Source organism: Nyctibius grandis, chromosome 8 (genome assembly GCF_013368605.1).
Source record: "Nyctibius grandis isolate bNycGra1 chromosome 8, bNycGra1.pri, whole genome shotgun sequence".
Taxonomy (NCBI): domain Eukaryota; kingdom Metazoa; phylum Chordata; class Aves; order Nyctibiiformes; family Nyctibiidae; genus Nyctibius; species Nyctibius grandis.
The window spans coordinates 42,671,160-42,691,720 of record NC_090665.1 but is presented as its reverse complement, the minus strand read 5'-3'; the positions used below and the strand labels follow the sequence as shown (position 1 = coordinate 42,691,720).

The 20,561-nt window shown below is 35.4% G+C and overlaps 1 protein-coding gene across 2 annotated transcripts in view; it reads left to right on the top strand.

The window, feature by feature from the left end:
• FAF1 (Fas associated factor 1) overlaps nt 1–20,561 on the top strand; it is a 173,425-nt gene that overhangs the window by 44,197 nt on the left and 108,667 nt on the right. For both annotated transcript variants that reach the window (XM_068406641.1, XM_068406642.1), the window contains exons 5-7: nt 983–1,074; nt 1,429–1,517; nt 9,545–9,650. In XM_068406641.1, the coding sequence (XP_068262742.1) occupies nt 983–1,074; nt 1,429–1,517; nt 9,545–9,650 (287 nt within the window). The remainder of the gene's footprint in view (nt 1–982; nt 1,075–1,428; nt 1,518–9,544; nt 9,651–20,561) is intronic.

Sequence of the window (20,561 nt, the reverse complement as noted above, 5' to 3'; positions counted from 1 at the left end):
CTTTATAAAAAAAAAAGAGATCTGGGGCTGCATCAGCAGTGCACCCTTGCAGTGAAGAAGGCCAGCCACGTCCTAAGCTATGTTATAAGAGTGTAGCCAGTGGATCCAGGGAAATAATTATTCCCCTCTATTCAGCACTTGTGAGACTGCATCTGGAGCACTGCATCCAATTGTGAGGTCCCCAGTACAAGATAGACATTCACGTTCTGCAGTGAGTCCAGCAGAGGCCAGCAAGATAGTCAGGGGACTGGAGCACATGGCAACATGGGAGGAGAGGCACAGAGAACTGGATTTGTTCAGCCTGGGGAAGAGAAGGGGAGAGGTAGATATTACCATTAGATATAAGGATTTTTTTTTTTTCAGTTGTGAGAGTGGAGAAGTGCTGGAACAGGTTGGCCAGAGAAGTTGTCAAACTCCCATCCTTCAAGGTGTTCAAGAGTCAGCTGGACAAATCCTTGACTAAACTGGTTTAAGTAGACCTTTGAGCTGGGCTTGGGCTACATGACCTCCTGAGGTACCTTCCAGCCTGAATTATTCTATGACTGTAATAACTAGAGGGAGAGGAGAGCATTGAAATGTGCAAAACATTGAAAAAGCTGTCAGAGCAGTTAAATTGCATGAACACTCCAGTTCTTCAGGTCAGGATTGTTGATAATGGAATTGAGTATCAAAAATATGCACCCTCTTTATTGCTGAAGTCCATTGCTCCAGATAGACACACAGTATATGCAGTGTAGAACTATTCAAATGTATGTCCAAATCGTCAAATTGTCATGCTATTCTCCAATCATTCATGCTTTATGTGATTTTTTTTTTTTTTAAGTTTCACTTGTCCTTTGCTGTTTGAAGTGTATGTTACAAGGATAACTAGATTACAAATGGCTTTCATAGTAAATTTTTCCTTGCTCTCATTTTTTATTGTAACTCAGTACTGTTTGAAATAAATCAGTAAATGTGTATATTTTCTTTGTTTTCTCTTTAGGAGATATAAAACATATTCTAGAAAATGAACTTCAGATTCCTGCATCTAAAATGCTGTTAAAAGGGTGGAAGACTGGAGATGTAGATGATAGTGTAAGTTTTCAACTGTGTTTTCAGTTAACTGAATTCAGAGTTTCAAACTGAACATCTGTGGGCTGGGGGTTACAATGCAAGAATTGTGAGTTTCAAACAGTTTTAGATGTCTCGGGTGGCATACAAGGAGCTCTTAAACAGTGCAAAAAAAATCAGGATAAATCACACTAGTTTGTGTTGGTTTTATATATAACGTGGCCCACCAACAAAAAGGATGTTATGAAGTTAACAGTAAGTATATCTCAAAATATTTGGTGGTATTGTAAATAAATAAGTATCAATAATTAAAAGAAATAAAATAATATGTCAAAATTGGTGAAAGTTTTATATTTATACTGATTTTTCTCCCCTCAGACTGTTTTAAAAACTCTACACTTGCCAAAAAATAATAGTCTTTATGTTCTAACACCTGACCTGCCTCCTCCTTCTTCGAGTCATTCTGGGTAAGTCTTTTGGCCATAAATTCTACTTGTATGATTTGGTTTTCTATGGTTTTTATGAAACCACATGTATCCTTGCAGGAATCTGCAATCAGTAAATACAAAGTGTTTGCACTGCTCTAGTAAGTGTTGGGATGAACTGCCTCAGCACCTCATTGTTGAAAAGAAGGCTGTTAAGTTTTTTAAAACCTCGGTATGGTACATGAACCACTTAAGTACATACAGAATTTTACGCCTCCCAGATACGATGACTTTAATTTAACAAGAATCTAGTCCCTGTGGAAATGGGAGCTGGCCTTTCATAAGTTACTGCATTATGTTAGTTCATTTAATGTAAACTTGTATAAATCATTGTCAGCAGATCAGAATTTTCTTTCCGAAATGGGTGTTACATTATTTTATCTTCTTGGACTTTTAAAATGTATGTAGATAGACTGAATAATTAATGTTCTCTAACTGAGCAGGCTATCTTTTATTACTGATTTGAATACTCAAAAAGTTAACGGTGAGTGTTCATGTGTCAGTGAATATTGCTAAGGTTTGAAAATGAAATGTTATTTTATGCAAAATGGCATCTTTACTCTTATAAAGTAATTTGCAATTACTTTGATTACTTTGGCTTCTTTTCTTTCCTGCCTTTCCCTTTCTCAAAGGCAGACCTGTATGAGTTCTTTAGCAGGAAAATATTAATTTTTTTTTCAGTAGCCAGCAGAGGGTGCCCAGTAATTGAGCCTGGAAGGGCAGCGCCGCTCGGCCGCCAGCGAGCCGGGAGGCCTGCCTTTGGAATTGGTCAAATTGCAGGATCCTTGGACTAAAGTGGCTTCAAGCTGTCTGAAGAGGGAGATGTTTTTCTGCTGTCGTAGTCGATAGGAGAATATTCTACAAATGCAGTCGTATTACTGATGAAGGAAATTCTTTGACAATCAGTGGAGATAAATAACTGGTTTCCAAATAACTAAAAGTACTTCATGTATTACTAAAAGGTACTTGTGCACATACCGTGTAGTCTGGAGGAAATAAGAATGCTGATATGAATTATAAAAATGATAATAATAAAGTAAAGAAGCATTGAGAGGGAATAGTGGCACTAGAACAGAGGGAGCAGAGTGGTGATGAGCTGTATGTGAACTGTATGTGTAAACAGGAGGTGTAGTAGTGTCTGAGGAAAATTAGCCATTGTACTTAAGCAGCTAGTTGAAGGACAGTGAAAATACTGTGGAAAAACACTGTAGATACTGGTTTGTTTTTTTGTGTGTTTTTTTGTTTTTTTTTTTAAAATCAATTTCCATTTTCAAAATTTTGTACCCAGGTATCACTGTATATTGTAATTTGAATGTCTTCGATTCTGGAAAGAAAACTGGGGTCTGAAGAATGTTGTTTATTGCAACTGCAATAAACTATATAACAACAAACTGTTTAAAAACAGTTCTTAGGCTTTTTACTTGGATGAGTAGTTTAAAAGAACTTTACTTGCTAGTAAAATCAAAGTGGTTGTTACTTTCACAGTTTGTACTTGTTTCATAGTGGAGATGAGTTCTGGATATTTTTAAGATAAAGTTGGTAGCTTTGGGATAGCAAACAATGATTAATTAGTGGCTACTTAAACAAGGATAATTTGAAGGCTAGATCTCCCTGAAGTCATAAATTCTAGATGAAAGGGGAGGCTTGCCTCCAATTAAAGCATCAATGCAGATCAAAACACATCTAATTGAAGCAATGTACCAAACCCGGTTACACTGTTTACTGCCTACTGTTAGGTCAGTTATTATTCAGATTAGTTTGTTACCCACAATTTTTAAAAGCATGATGCTCACATCTATTATTAATGGCTGTTAAGGATCTTTGCCTCTTACTTTGTGAGTTCATCTGTCGTTTCCTTCAAATGCCTTCTGTTTTGAACTAGAGATAAATAATCATGATCTAAATATCTCCAGAAAGTGGTATTTGAAAAGCCTGAGATTTCAGTACGTGATATTTTGTGTAAATACCCTTCATAAAAGGAGCAATCTGGTCACAGCTCTATAAACTCTAATTTGTGCCCATTCTTGATGCTGAGGGAGAACAATTTCTGAAACATCCTTTTGCAGTGTAGGTACGTAGACATTGGAGTTTGTTGTGACAGACTGAATGGGCTTAACCCAGAACTGACTTAAAACCAGCATCTAAATGTAATGGCAAAGTGATCTTGCAGTTTAAACAAGCAAAAATCTTCTAGGGTATCTTTGTTCATCAGTGGCATATCTAAAGCTTTTACAGGTAATAGAAACGCAGTGAATTACTACCTCATGCTAGTAAATTGAGGTGTAAGGATTGAATTGAAATGTCAAATACCACCTGTAGGGTTACATGCCCTGCTTCCACAATTTCAGTTGGCAAAGCTATACTTATCCATGCACGATATCCAGAACAATAACATGTTCTGTGAGCTGTGGACATAATGAAAACTGATTGCTAGTGAATTCCTGCCTCATCCCAGTGGCTGCAGTAACTCAGCCCTCTCCCTCCATGCTTCCCGTGATCTCACCTACCTCTGACACTGCCTCCATTTCTTCCTGTGTATTTTATAGCACATATGCCATTTTTTTCCCCTGCATAGACAGTCAGCTTGCCCTACCTCTGTTCTCCAGCTGGTAGCCAAGTAACATTGAAGAAAAGGAGACATTACATGCTGTAGGTAGTTCTGTAATCATTGGCTAGAAGTTGGCTGGACAAAGTATAAAACTACTATGCTTGTACTGTAGTCTTTTACTAAGGTGGGTAGTAATTTGGGTCCCTTTCTTCTACCCAGCTGTTGATTTACACCCAGTCTTTGAGACATTTATGATGCTGTCAGACCTCCTTGAAACTAGTGAATATGTTCAAAAGTTACCAGATGGGACAGGTGGGTTAGAAAAACATGATTTCCTTTGGAAAGTAGTCTTAAAAGGAAAGGTGCCAAAGAATGTCCATCATTTAATTGTCCAAGGGGAGGAGGCGTCCCTTGCACTGGCTTTGTCAGATTAGATTCTTCACTTCCTCAGAGTGACTTTCCTTCCCTTTGTTGCTTCAGGTGCTTCTTGAAAGCCAGCAATACCTAGTTCAGGGAAAAGGTTTTGCAGAATGCAAGAGAGGAACATCAAAAGTGCAGGCATGCGAGTCTGGCCACTGAGTGAGGTCATCCTGATCCTCTCTCTTTTCTATCTTGTATGTTCTGGGAGGCACATGTTCTCTTTTTTTTTTTTTTCTTCTGTTGTCCTTTCAATGAGTATAATGTATTTTGTATTTATACTTTTTTGCTAAATAGCTGAAAGTCTTAGATACTTTATTATACCTGATGAATCATTGGAAGGTTTAAAACAGTTAAAAGCTATTTGACCAGGTGCATACCTTGGCGATTATTACAAATAATGTATTTTTGCTGAGCAATTGTGATTTATTTAAGCAATGTAATCATCTGTGTGGATAGGAATAAAAAGCTCAGTCTTTGACATAGTGGGTCCATATCTTGCTGAGTGCGTGTGTGTTTAGATTGTTGCAGAGGAGTGGTGGTTGTGGCATGGTGTCTTGTTGTATGCTGTCAACTGTAGCAGAGTGTTAATTAAGAATGATATAACCTGCAACTCCAATTATTAGTATTGTCTGTTTAGCTGGACAGGAGCAGTGCCTTGCTTTAGTTACTTTGAAAGCTTCAATAAGAATGGTAAGATTAATGTTTTATTTTCACATCTGCTCATGAGACAGTTTAAAAATCCTGAAGTTTAAAATGCAATAGAATGTAAACAGAAGGGCTTCTGCTCATTTACATGTTAGCCAGATTTGCTAACTGATTGCTGTTTGAACCTAATCTACCACCTCCTGCTGCATTAGCTACAACAAACATTACATTTGCATACTGATTTCTTATTTTGTTTTAATGTAAATAATCTGTAATTACAGTAAATTTGGACTTCTGTTGACATGAGCTTGTATAAATCTGTAAGTTTAAAATGGAAATGTTAATTACCTTGTGTCATACCTATTTGTATAAAATTCAGAAATTTTGGGGGAAATCTCCATGTGACTGAGAAAGATACTGCCTAGTGGGAAATACTGAATGTATTTCATAAAAACTGACAGAACTGAAATGAAAAGGAGCATTTGCTGATCATTGATTAAGGATATACTTTTGGTTTCAAAGCTTAAAATATTACTAAAATTTCAAAGAAAAATGCTATTAAAACCCAAAGTATTATATCAGAAATTAAAACATTAAGACAGTCACTTAATGATAGATACAACCAATCTATTTTACAAATTGTTATAGAACAATAGAAAGGCGGTAAAACTAGAAGCCTAAACTATAATAAATATCAATACTAATACCATCTTGCTTCAGCATTGCGTAGACTGATTGAATAGTTGCTGTCCCCTAAGATTAGCATTATTTGCAGTTACACTTTTTTTGCTAAATATTGTTTCTGTTCTTAATTTATTAGACTTGTGGTTTATAAATTGTGCTGCATTGGAATTTGGATGGTGTAGCTAGTGAATAAACTCTTTCCAGACTCTTAATTGAGTTGTGATATTTTGAGTACAGTGAAAAAAAATTCTTGCAACTTCCATTCCTGGAAATTTAAGTTTAAAAGAGGAGCATTTTTTTTTTTGCATATTGTAGAGTTTCAACCCCAGCTGAATCCTCATCTGTCACTGGGGTTTCTGTGCATTGTGACAAAGCCGATAACCAATGCTCTAGAGGCAATCCACATGAAGTCCTAAACTGGTCCAAGTCTCTCTTGCTAGAACTGTTCAGAGTGATGACTGTGCTCAGGTCTATTTTCTTTTGTCTGTTCTTGGGCTTCTTTTTTGGGTGTAGGGAGAGTTTCTCTAATGGAAGATTGGTGCCCAAAAAAACCATCAAGTTCCCTTGCCTCCTGTGCTGAATAGTGAATGTATAATCATTCAGCTGAGGGGAAAAAATGTAAGGACAGTATGTAACCTATTAGCAAATGCTTTTGAAAGCTAAGGGTTTGCAGTAGGGGGGAAATGGTGCTGATAAGAGTGGCCTACTTTAATCCTGTTTCTAGAATTTGATTTTCTTTTCCCACTAATTAATTCTCAGATTAATTAAATTCTGTTAGCACTGGTGGGAAAAAAAAAAAAAATCTGTCTTGACTTTAATGGGACCTGGGGTTTGGCCCAGATATTTTTTTTTTTCTTTTAATGCAGATGTTTCATTTGGAAGATTGTAGTCAACTGATAAACTTTAAAGTCTCCTTTAAATACACTTATCTTGTACATTTGATCATAACCTTAATGGCTGAAAATACAAATTTAGGGCCAGGTATGTGTTGGAAGCACAGTTCTATTGGCACAAATAATTTGGGGTAATCTACATCCCTAGTTGCTGTAGGAAATGTATATGGGAGGGGACTGACATTGCTGGTTGTCCAGCTGCATGTTCACATCAACCCCATCCCGCACTGTGCGTCGGTACTCCTAGGAAGTCATTGGCACAAACTGCCCATCAGATGTGCCATCAATTCCTCCTCCCATTGACTTTCTAATGTATGTGGTCCAGGTCCTGTGGGTGTCAGACATGAGACCACTCAAAGGAGTGGGTCAGTAGACCACTGTATTTCTGTGTAAGCAGAAGCAATATTCTTCATTATATTATTTTTCTGAAGAAAAGGTGAATAATTAACCATGCTGTTTAATTGCCAACACTTTCAAAACCAATTTTTTCGTCAATTTTTTAAAGTATTTTTTTTTTTTAGCCAGCTTAATTTTCAGCCTCTTCTTTGACTGTATTTGGCTATGAATATGTACTGAGAACTTGCTTGTTACAAACATTCAGCTTGTGTTGTTTAGAAACCCCAAAAGTAGAGGTGTCAGACTTGTTACTTACTTTAAAAACTGAGGCTTTTAATTTTGAGGCACTTCATTTAAATTAATTGTGTTTTGAAGAGTATTTTTTCCTTTTCTAAATACTCTCTGCTATCACATCCAGATGAAATAGAGAAGTGGAAAACCTTTCCTATGAACAGATGCTTTTTATTACCGTGCTGTATTTTGGCTGGTACTGAGGTGTGTGTATCATGCATACCTTGAGAGACTGAGGATTTGATTGAACTAGCCTGTTTCATTCTATGTTAACATCAATTACAGAATGAAAACGTGAGTCATGTTATCGATTAGCACCTACAGATGTTCAGATACAGCTATTTTTGACTCTAACAGAGCCTTGTGTGATTCTGTGTGGAATCCAGAGCTGTTCACGTATGCTGTAATTAATGTTTTCAGAGCAATTAAATACGTCATTTGCCTCCAGTATTTGCTGAAAACAAAAAATCAGAATCTGAAAAAGCACAGCAGGATATTTTAGTTGCTACTGAATGTTGTCCAAAAGTAAATATGGTTATGGCGATGCTGAACTTATTGTTAACAATCAAATTAGAATTACCTTTGAAAATAGGCATGCAACTTTTCAGGACTTTTTTTTTTTTTCTTTTGAAGGACTGTTAAGTATTTTAAATCTTTCTTAGGCCTTTTCTTACATGATTTTGTGACAAGTGTAGCTAACTTCATGTTCAGCATAGATGACTTCAGTTACATTTGTAGTGAGTCTCATGCATTTGATCATACCCAGCATTGACAATGAGTTAAATTTATCTTCCATAATACAAAACCATGAAAGGTGAGAAATAGTACTTCACGATTTTGTTTTGTAGTGTGTAATGATTATGTTTAAGATGTCACAGAATCCAAATTAAGTTGCTGAGTGAAGATATTTTTGTAAGGTAATTTTTCTTGAGATGTTAAAGCAAATTGTGCCTCTCTTGCTAAAGCATCCAGCGAGTACTGCATGGGTTCCTTAGCATCTGAGCAGCAAAACTGCAGCTCAGTGATTCCAGTAGAAGGAAAAACTAACAAATCAGGACTCAAATAATCTAGCAGTCTTTCTTGTCGTCTTGTATCTTAAGATACAGCTGTGCTCATCTGCATACAGAATTTGTCCTTTATTGCTAAGAGGAGTGGCATGTTGAAGTGTTGTGGAACAGTGAAGATGTGAAGGAAAAAAAAAAACCAAAACAGTCTGTCATTCTGTTAAGAGTATGTGATAAGAAAAAAAAAGAATTGAATAAGCCCAATTTAATTTCAAATGCCACTGAACAGGTCAAGTCTGCATAAATATTGTTTAGCAATCCAAGCTGTGTTACAATGCCGCTGCAGTTTTGTAGCCTATATAAGAATGTACACAGCTGTAATTGTCGTGTCTATAACAGAAGTCCTGCCTTCTATTTTGAAAATTAGATAGTTGTATAATTTTGTACCTAATTAAGCCAACAGGATGCCTTTTTAACATCTAGATGTTTTGTTATCTGGAAAATCACAAAAAAACCCCAAGTCTGTGACAACATGAACGTATAGTTGGACTGTTTAATCTGTATCTTAAGATTTTTTTTTTAAATTAATATAATTAAAAATGTTTTAATGTACATTTAAAACTATTTGAGCAGAACTAACTTTTCTAAATGCCCGATACCCCCATGAGAAATTTTGCCGTGGTTAGTTTTCCAGTTCTAATTAGCTGGGTTTATGTGCTTTGAATGAAACCAAGCGGAAGAATTTCCGTTTGGTTTATGCTTCAGGTAACCCTAGAGAAGCGAGAGCATGCTTTGCCTTGTTCTACTTACCATCCATTTTTAATGTACATTGTAGCTTGGTATTTTGTCTGGTCATCAATATGCTTACAAGCCTGGTATTAATGGCATTATGAGTGCTAAATATACCCGATGTTTGTGAAGATAATGTGACTCTCTCGGTTTTGAGAATACTTACATTGGAAGAGCTTTAAAGGCTGCAGTCACCTTATTAAGGAAGGAGTTCAGGAATGGCCTTTGGTCATTCTCAGCATGCTTCCTTGCATTTAAGAGTGAAAAGAGAGATGATAATGTTGTGCCTGGACTTGTCCATGTAGAGTTTAGGGTACCCTGGGGTTTTTGCATCTAACTGTAAAACAAGCTATAACATGCTTAGCCCTGACTTTCCTGTTTTTCTTTCAACCATTTCAGGGCCCTGCAGGAGTCATTAAATCAAAACGTCATGCTGATCGTCACCCATCGAGAAGTCCAGCGGGAGTACAACCTCAACTTCTCAGGAAGCAGTACCATTCAGGAGGTGAGTGCTGTTTCACAGCTGAAGAATAAATGTAGCTCATTATAGCTAATGCCAGCTCTGTTAAAGAGGGTTTACATGGTCTTGATGGATATTCCTTTATTTTATTAGTCTTTTTTTTTTTGGTTTAATCAACTGAATCAAGATTGCTGTAATTTGATTAAAGAACTAGGCCTAAAAAAGATTTTCTATTAAATTATACAGAAAAGATGTTTCTTTTTGCATTGTAAGAGCAAAATACATGAACAGTGTTTACTGAGTTATTCTAGAGTGATGAGGAAAGGCAGTTATTCAAATTACCTTTTATCAGTAAGCCCTTTGAAGCTCCCTCTGTCTCCCATTCTTTTAACCAGCTTCATCTGCATTTTGTAGGCACCTCTACCATTACTGGTTGCTATCATAGTGCTGTATTTCTTACTGGCTTGATAGCCAAATGGTTTTGTGTGATGGACATCACTGCTGTTCTGTAGAATGGCCAGCAAGGGGTGGTATTGTAGAGAACTTCATCAGAATTAAGTCCTGTAAGAACAAATATCTCTAATGTGACTCTGGACTCTCTGAATTTAGAACAAGTAGTCCCTGCGTATTTTCAAAACTCCTTTCTAAAGCCAAACATGGTTGTCTAGTGCTCCATGGTGTTTCTATTGCCAGATGTTTTGGATGTTATTTTCCATATAACGCACTAACTTCTGGAAACATGACAAACAACCTAGAAATGTGAATCTTCAGAATTCACATTACAAAATGTTACAATTAAATGTTTGCTTTTCAAACTAAATATATGTTTGCTATTGGTCTGATACTTCTTTCAGTCTTTTAGCGTTGAAAAGATTTTATTTAAGCTTTTCATGTCACATGCTGACATTGTAGACAGAATGATTTTAAGTTCTGTAATATTAGCGATAGGAGCAGCATCTCATACAACAATGAAAAATGATTATTAACTGTTTTCATTGTGAATCCTGTTATTCTCAAGATCTAAATACTGATCTTTCCCCTGTGTGACAGCCTGTTTTCTACTTCACCTTTTTAAACCTATTCAGTAAATTCTGGGTTTTTAAAAAATAATATAAACAAACAAACATACTTGCATCAGTTTGTTTTTTGAGGGGCCAAATTCTGACTCTCTACAATTAAAAATAATTAGAATATTTATGGAAATAAATGATCAGAATATTTGTTTTTTGATTTTAAAATGGTGAGATTCTAAAAGAAAACACATACATATTGTCTGTTTGTTTTTTTATGTATGCTGTATCAATTACTACTTTGCTGGTGGGTCTTACCCGGCTTAGAAGAACTAGAAAACTGTGACAGTGCATGGGAATCTAGCCTGCCTTTACATGCACTGAAGTTTTCTTGTTTGTTAGTAATGGCAGGTTACAGTCAACATGTTAACATATGAAGTTGATGTAATTTAAAAATCAGTTATGGTTTTCCCCATTAAACAACCAAAATCCAAAAAACCCTACCCCCCCCATAACCTGCATGAGCATCAAACCTTTCTTTACCTTTCTGTCTTGTATCTAACTATTACATCCAAGAGAGTGTATAAAATTGTGAAGATCATTTCAGAGGCTAAAATGAAAAGAGAACTCAGACCTTCTTGTGCAGCTGATGCTGAACAGGTGAATATGTCTGTGCAAAGTCTCCTGGAAATCACTGGGGATTTGGCTGAGGTAAAAGGGTTGGCGAACATTTGTCTAATTATAGAAAACAAGCACTGTTTTGTATGTTAACTCCCTAATGGCTTTTTAATTTTTTTTTTTTCTTTTAGCATAGAGTGAGCCTTGTAACCAGTGATTGATGAATCTAGTTAGTCTGTGCAATTTGGAGGAATCAGTGATACCTTTTCTTCTCTCCCTTGTCTCTCTCCTCTCCAGGGACTGTTATATATATTTTTTTTCTTCACTTTCTTGTTCACACTTTAACAAATTAATAGTTTACTGTCCTTGAGGTATATTTTTTGTAGTTGTGGAAAAGCTCTATGTGAGTTGCGGTTGCCAGCCGCAAGAGGGCAGGAAGGACTATTCAATTATTACCCAAAAATGCTGTTCAGTGTTTTCAAATTAGCTTCTGGTATATTAACAAAAAGGAGTATAATGGCCAAGTTATTGTTTGATTTACAGATAATTGGCATATTGCAGGGAGGAGACTTAATTTCACCCTTTTAAATTAAACAGGGAGATTTAAAAAGACATAAAATATTCATTAATGTTCAGTGATTATAAAGCAGTGGCATATATTTATTCTACCTTTATTACTGTTTCGATGGGAAAATACTGCAAATATTTCAGAAATCGACTTGGCCATACTGACAAGTTGAAATGTTTAAGCAGTGTTAATGCAATCTACTCACACGTTATATCCTATGCAGAAAGATTCAAAATGACTACATCAATTATTAAAAGAAATATTTAGAATTCTATAAATGTTCTACTGCTTGCCACAGTTGGGTGCAACTGTGTCTCCGGGGCTAGTTGTTTAGTTTGTTGTTATTATTAGTACTGTGAATTTTAAGGAATAGATATTTTTTCCAAGTGTCTCAAAAAAACACACCCCAAAACACCACACCAAAAATGCAACCACACCACCCTTTCAAAACTATTATAAATATTTTGCAATGGATTAAATGCAAAATCCAGTGAGCTCTCAGCAGTGCTTTCCTAAACTACTATTGCTTCAGTTCTCTGTCGTCTTTTTTTATTGTTTAGAATGCATGTTTAATAGCAAATTATATTTGGATGAATTGTTATTTCAAAGAAATCTTGGTGTTTAATGGGGAAACAATCTGACAGAAAATTCTGAGAGAAGCCTGAAGCTGTAGTGCTCGTGTCTACTTCCAGAATTTCTTGCGGATTAATTCAATAGTTGGGTTTTGGATGGTACTTAAAAATGCCTTTTTTTAAACATGCTTTATCTACATCTTCAGCTCTTTACATATTAGCATTTAATTTCTCAGTTTAAAAAATACAAGTTATGTTCAGTTATATTGATGTGGGATTATAAGCCTATAGACAATCTTCAGAAATAAAATAAAAAATTAAACCAAACTTGTCTAAAATTCTGGATATTGGTAATTTTTTATTTTGTGAGTTGGGCAGGGGATTTGTTAACTTGGAAAGTTAATGATAGCGTGTTGGTCTAAATTGCAAATTAATCTGTGTCACAGGTTTCTGACATCTGTTTGTTCTTGTAAAATTGCAGTATTAAATTAATTCTGGGCAGTTATTGTTCTGGGAAATATCATGGTTACATTTTTCCTTGATCCACATTTTAAAGGGGAAGTTAGTAGGTTTTGTGCCAGTTTGGAGAATGTGAATTAATACATTTCCAATGTATTGTATGGTTAAATTGGGACAATTCTAACAAATTGAACTCCTAATACTTACAAGACTAAAAGGAGTTTTCTGTCTGTGTACTTACTCTTTATTCTGCTAAGACAATTTGTAGAGGCTATCTGTAATTGGAGTGAGAGAATTTTTAACTTTTGATTTGAGAAGCTATGTGTTAAATTATTACAAGGCATTGCTACATTCAAAATAATTTGTTTTCTGTCTATTCTAACTAACTTATTCTCATTTAGAAATGAACGTTTCTACTAGTTTTCATTTTTGCAAGTTGTAGTTATATTATTTGATGGAAACAAAGGACATCCCTTTTCAGAGGGAGGAATATTTAAATGTTTTGTGGAAGGCAAGTTTGTGTTCTGATCCTGGAGTAGACAAACTAATTTGGAAAAAACTTTTTGAATTTGGGTTCTTGTCACAATAGCGTGCGCCACACTTCTTGTTGTTTTAGTCAGTGACATAGGAAAAAAATATTTTTTAAACAAACTGGATAACTCGGTTAAAAACAATGAGTTTGCGTTTGTCTATTTTACTTTTGTATAGACTTTGAAGCCTTTTTGTGATTCCTGTGTGCCGGATTACAGAAGTATCCAGTGTACACAAGCTGTGGCTGCTCAAGGGTGGACGAGTTAAATATGCAGAAACTTCAGGTCTCTTGTAGATTGGTGATTTTATTTTTGTAACTGCTGGAGATTGCAGTTGAGAATACTAGGTAAAGCATGTACCAGGCACAGATTTTATGTTTTACTAGGAATTATAGTGCCAACAATGCAAAGAAGATGGGTCCCTAAGTACTGGCTGCCTCTGCGTAGCTGCATCTGCTCTTTATTCCGTTCCGTTAGCCAATAACCTAATGGGAGGCTGGCTGCTTAGCATCCCTGTCACCTGTGATAGGTAATGTATTTGTTCTTTGTTCCCTATAGACTTGCTGGCTAAGGTGGAATATGAAAAGCGATGTATCCAATAGCACTCCAGGCAGGAGGAGGAACTATTTGTGCGTACAATTGTTTGGGCTGAGATAAACTGTAAATTCTCTGTTGACAGATCCTAATGACAGTTTGAAGTCCTTTGTGCTGAATTTTTTAAAACTTTTTTGATAAGTGGATGAATCTGAAACAAGATACAAAACCACCATTTGTAAACACGCAGGCAGAAACCTTATTTGAAAGGCCTATATATAAGTATAGGTAAGCAGATGAACTACCTCCAGCATGCAGAAAAATAATCCAGCTGATGGTTTTGTACCTTTTTCAGATCTGATTTTTGGTATCTGTACAAAAGATTTTCAAGCCAGTTGTGTTGAGTGAGGTCATCCACAGTAAAGGTCAAACATTAACATGAGGACATGAAATGTATATATGAATAATGATGTTAATGTGATAGCTAAGTAATTAGAAGAAAATACATTTGCCAGACATATCCAAAGATGGGACATACATTAACAGTTTCATAACAATTGTGTTATCGTTTGAGTTTTTTTATTTGCTTCAAAATTGTTGAAAACTATTCTTATGCTAATAAAGATCAGTAACCAACACTTTTTGGTATTTAATAGGAGGTGCACAAACATTCTACACTATTGTTCAATTATTGTCTTAGTATCAGAGAAGCTAGTAAAATACATCGTTGCTATACTGATTGTACTTGAGACGTATATACTTTTTGTGAAATTTGAACATTTTGTTTGCTTTTTAAAGAAATCTGCTATGTAAAAATTATATTCAGTTTATAGTGAGTCATAACAACAGTATACATAATTTAAACATCTATCACTGTCATAGCCTCAGTGTTCTATGGTGGTAAATGAGTACCAGCTAGCAAGCTAGGTTTGACTTTTTAAACGAGGAGAGAGAAAAATCTATTTTTATAAAGCTAAATCGACTTCTTGGTTTGTTTTTTTTTTGCCTTTCTTTTAAAGAAAACCAGCACATTGCAAAACTAAAATATATTTGCTGAAAGAAATCCTTGATAAACTTTTTGTAAATGGTCATGTGTTAGGAATTATATGAAAAGGAAGTTCCTTGGGAAATAAAGAGAAAATACCTTTTATGTACCTGTTCAAAGTGATAGCTTTATTAGGCACTTAAAATATCTTAATATCTGACTGTAGAGATCTGTTCTGAAGAGATCGTATTGATAAAGATATATAACCATTATTATTCTTTTTATGCAACAGAAACAGCAATAAGAGATAAAGGAAGGGCACTCTTTTACTTCTGTATTAATTATGAAGCTTAATATATTCCTGACAGAATATGTTTCATAACCTGTAATTTGGTTTTAGTGGGTTTGGACGTGCATATCATTAAAGAAACTATCTTCAGTTATCAAAAACTCGTAAACATGGACATTTTTATATGCAAGAAAAGGCAGAGAGTAAATAATTGCACTGGTGACCAATACTGTAATAATCCTGTTTTACAATATGCACTTGACAGGTTGTAATAGTGCTAATTGAAGAGACTAATTCACACTTGCTTCATTCTATTCAAAGGCAAAATCAGCAGCTTGTTTTGCTTTTGACCAGATGGTCCTGATGAACACCTACTGTGCACTTTAAGTGCTTTACTAGAATTACAAAGGCTGGGGGCTGCGTCCGACTCAAAATGATTTGAGAAGAGAAAAAAACCTCACTGCTCAATGGATTTGGTGCAACTAAATTAATTCTAGTGGACCCATTACACATTGAGCCCCCTTTTCAAAGTGCTGAGCCTCCTCGTTTGTTCTGTAGCAATGAGAAAGTGAAAGGCAGATTACTGCAAACAGAAATAAAAAAAAAAGTGCTGTGAAAAGGAGAAAAGAGGCCTTGAAGCCTTTTCATATCATTTGGGTTTTTCAAGTGCGTTATTTTTGGGGAGGGTGGATGTATGAAAAGCCAATTGGAGTTTTTTTTGTTTTAAAGTGCGCTATTTAAGTACTATGAATATAAAAGCAAGAGCAACAGTTGACTGAGTTTACTGTGGTAAAGCTTTGTGTCCAAGGATGAATCAAATTCATTATAGTCAATGCTTTGTATTTTCATATGAATGTAGGGTTAGTTTCACAAGACTGTGTCTGTTTAGGATAATTATAATTTAATATTTTCCTTTCATAAAGTTATCACTGTAGATATCTAAAATTTGCTGAAAGCAAGGTTTTTTCCTGAATAAATTTAGAAGCACCCGGAGAGTTTAAAACTCCTAAGGAAGCTGTTTGATTTCCAGGGGCAGGCGAGGCATGTTCCAATAGCGTCAAAGCACAGATTATTATAACTAATTAGAAGTCACACATCTGTTAGCTTTCGATTTGTCAGCACTTGTAGTTTTGTGTGTGTGTTTATATCTCCCTTCTTCCTTTCTCTCGTTCTCTGTCTCTGTTACACTCTGGTGTAGTTGGATTTGAGAGAAACTCTCAAAGGATAAGGATCAATTTATTTGAATTTGAAAGTAATGAGGAGTCATTGTTATAATTTTGATTATAGGTGTGGCTCCATAAATGCTCAGTCATGTGAGTTGTCCTTATTTTAGAAGTAATCATGTTGAATTGAATGGCTTTGCTCACATAATTTAAAGATGCTAAGGATTTTGGGGATCAAGACCTAATTTAAAACCCTGAATTTTTTAAAAACTGCAATTAAAACCTTTGCTTGCTATTCTGATTTTGAATATTTACTATGTTTTACTTTTGAGGTGGAAAATTTTTTATGCAAGGCTTCTACATAATGCTAGCTATTAAAAAGGCGTTAGCATGAAATGACAGGAAAACCTAAGCAGCTTTATGAACATATTAAACAGCTATGTCCCTAGTTCCTGTGCTATTTAGAGTGGGAAAGCAGTACTCTAGCCAAATAGTATAGCACTGCTATCTATAGAAATTATTTTTAGTTGAATCATAAATGAAAAATTAAAGTTAGCTTTTTTTTGCAATTAAAGAAATTAATTTACAGCTTGTAAATGAAAGTGTAGTAGAGCATGGTTTAACCTTTCTATCCTACGTTAACTATCATATGATCGCTTCTATTATTGCATAATATACACTTATATTAAAAAAAGCTCCAACAGTCGTTGAATTGCTGATTTGTTTTCAAACAATGAAATTTGTATTTGTGCAAATTATAGTAGGCACAGTCTTCTCTCATGTTTTCTCATCAAACAACTCAATTATACTTATAAATAGTGAGGTGCTAATGAACTGTTGTTCTGGAAAAGTTTGTTTTTTTTTTTTTTTTTAACTTGAGTAAGAAAGGAAACACTTCACAATTTTAGAGTGCTTGCTTGGTGAGAAAATATTTGAAAATATTGTACTTATGTAAATCATGTTGGTGCTATCACTTTTAAATACACAACAGAAGCTAATCTAAAAACCCCATCAGTTCATATGGTGCACAACTAGATTCTTGACATTGTAAATTGCTTGCTTAATTGGGAACTGATGATTTTCTTTTATTCACCAAGTTATAGACGTTTTTTCAGTAAGAGTTTATATTTTGATTTAAGGTTTATTAGTGCATTCATTTAATAGAAAGAGGAAATTTTTTGGAGAGTTGCAGTGATGAGAATATTTAACACGGTATTTGTGGAGATACGATGCTGAAATGGTCAACAGTATCTTAGCAGCAGTGTAACGATAGTGCTGCACTACATCGCTTTGTAATTACTATGCAAAGAAAATACTCAGTTGCCATTTCAAATGTGAACGAATAATGTTTGTCTCTGTCCAGCCCATAACATCTTAGTGAAACAGTGCGCTATCTCTTTAGTAAACCTGTTTCTTATGATTTTTCAGTTATATTCCTATGTCTGCGTGAAACATGAACTTTTGAAAAGTTATTCTTTTGGGTTTTTTTGTGAAGAATCACGGGCATAAATTGAAGAGCCTTGCACTCATTAAAGGATAAAATGGCCTCATAATCACCATCAAGAAATCCCTGTTACTGTTTTTAAAAAGGGTTATAGAAGCTCTTGGCAAATATTTGCAATAAGTGACAAAATTTATGCCTTGCTGTGTGATAGTTGCGTGACCAGACAGTGGGGTATGGGATTGTTTTAAGGTTTTTACAGCTGCAGGCAAAAAGCATCTGTTCTTAGAAAAGCCTTCATTGTTTAATTTTGACACTGACTTTTCCATGCTGCTTACACCAGTCTCTGGATTAGCTGCCACTAAGATAAAATTTGTTTTAAGTTGCTCCCAAATGCAGCTGTCACTATACATGGCCTTGTAGCTTAGGCAAAGTAGACATAATCAAAACAAGCGTTTTTGTACAAGGTCATTTTGGTAGAGTGAAAAAGCTCAGAGCAGGAATTTTGATAATATTGTATCTTGTGAGTAGCTGGGCTATTAGCTTTCGTGTTTGTTTAATAGTTTTTTTTCTGGTGATCGCTAATGTGTACGACTGCCTCAGAAACAATGGAAGAAAGGGATTTTTAAATTGCACTGCTTTTTTCTTTTATGTTGTCCTGGTTTGGCCTAAACCAGGCCGATTTTCCTTTCAGTGATTTTTACTTTCAGCTAAGTCTCCTTTAAGTAACTGCATTTTCTGAAACTAACTGCATGTTATATGTATACTTTATATTGTATTTATTTTGATTGAGCAGTTACTGTGGTATTAAATTAGATCCACTCTATGTGTATGTGTTTGTATCTCTACATCTCTACAGTGAAATGGAATGATTTACAAAAATCAGGGAAAAACTGACATTTTTGAAAGAGCTTCCATTTCTTTCCTTCAAAGTTTCCAGTGAATTAAAAATGAAAGAGCACTTCATTTTATGTATCCCAGAGTTGTGTTAATTTCTACCCAGCTGGTCTAAAATGATTGATACAAAGCCAAATTTGTGGCTGCCTGCATTACAAAGTCTGTAATTTGCTAATGAATTATGATAATAATCTTTCATCATACATGAAAGATTTAGACAAACAATTTACTAACTATACAGTTTGATCACAATTTTTGGGTTTGTACCAAGCCTCAAATCGACTTTATTTTTCCCTGCCTAGATTAGCAGACCAAAGTGAATTTATCCTTACCTTGTTTTGAAAGCAATAATGCTGGAAGATAGGTGGGGATGATGGTGGACAGCAGAAATGATATAAGCTTGTCATGTAAAACTCCATATTTAATGTATATACAAATCAAACCACCCAGTTTCCAACTAGAGAAGCGTCACAGTAGGCATGGCACAAGAAGTTGTTTGAGACTTTATCCACTGTTGTAGGGACATTGAAGTAAATGCAAACAGGGCAGAGATGTTTCTCAAGTTAAACCTCCTCTGGGTATGGTGAAGGCAAACTATTTAAAGCATAGCTAAACAAAGCCATGTGAGCAAACTAGGCTTAAAAAGAACAGAAAAGAAAATCAAATCCTCCAGAAGAGGGGCAACTGCCACAAGATCCTGTCAACCTGAGTGAAGTTTGTGGTTACCTGCATTTCATGTCAGCAAACAGTTGATCCTGAACACTCAAGGACCTTCTGAGGACAATGCTCACAGTAGGACATGAACATAGTATAAGCAGGTGTCTTCATATATGAAATCCATTCATTTTTGGTCATCTCAGGGAGCGGATCATCCACCTTCTGACCAAAGGTTACTTCCCAGTTCTGCAGAACTTGCTTCTGTATTGGATGTTTTACTTTTCTGATAGTGAGCAACACAGGAAAAAGGAGAGGAGCTTTCTGTTCAGTGCCCTCTGACTTGTCTTCTGTTTTGCAAATAGCCTCAATAATTTTTCTGATCCTCTTGAGCTCAGTTTAGTGGGTTTAAGTAGACATAATTTTGATGTCCCCCCTAGAAAAACAACCAACCAACAAAATCCACAAGACCCAACACGTGTATCCAGTGCTGCCATTATTGCTTGGATGAAACCAGCAGTTTCGGCTTTATGTATTTCTCTGACCAAGACTTAACTGAAACAGCTGGTTTCTCACCCCAAAACCCACACACATATGACTGCCCAAAACAAAATCGCATTGAGGTTCCTGTGGCTACTATTATGTGAAGTATTGTTTGACTGGTAAAAAAGTAGAAAAAAATAAAGAAACTGGGAGTAAAGGCAAGAAAGTAGGACAAGCAGCAGTATCAAGAAAATGCCACCCAGAGCAAGGACTGGTAATGTGGCCTTGTGAAAAGATAAGGAAAGGAGCTTTGGGGTAGGTGCTGATGGGAAAGGAGGTTGAACCATGAACAAAAGCTTTTTGTTGTTGTTTTATTATGTTGTTTGTTCTTATCATATTTAGGGAACGAGAACTTTGTGAATAACCAGGAATATGTTCATGAATTACTTCTTACTGAATCAGGTTAAAAAGAAAAAGTCTTAAGTTTGGTTAGAAGAGGATATTTTTTTAGTCAATGTTCCCAGCTGATAGTGCAGAACTGTGCTGGAAAGACTTAATCTAATTTAATTCATTTTGTGTTGGAAGAAAAAGAGATTATTAGAAAATTTTGATATTTTTTTTTTAATTATTTTTTTTTATTTTTCTTGGGTTAACTACAGAAATTCTCTCAGACTGTGCCGTATGCAGTATAGAAGACTGCTAATATCGATTCTTTGGGGATGACACTTTTGGAATTAAGAGAATTTAATAGAA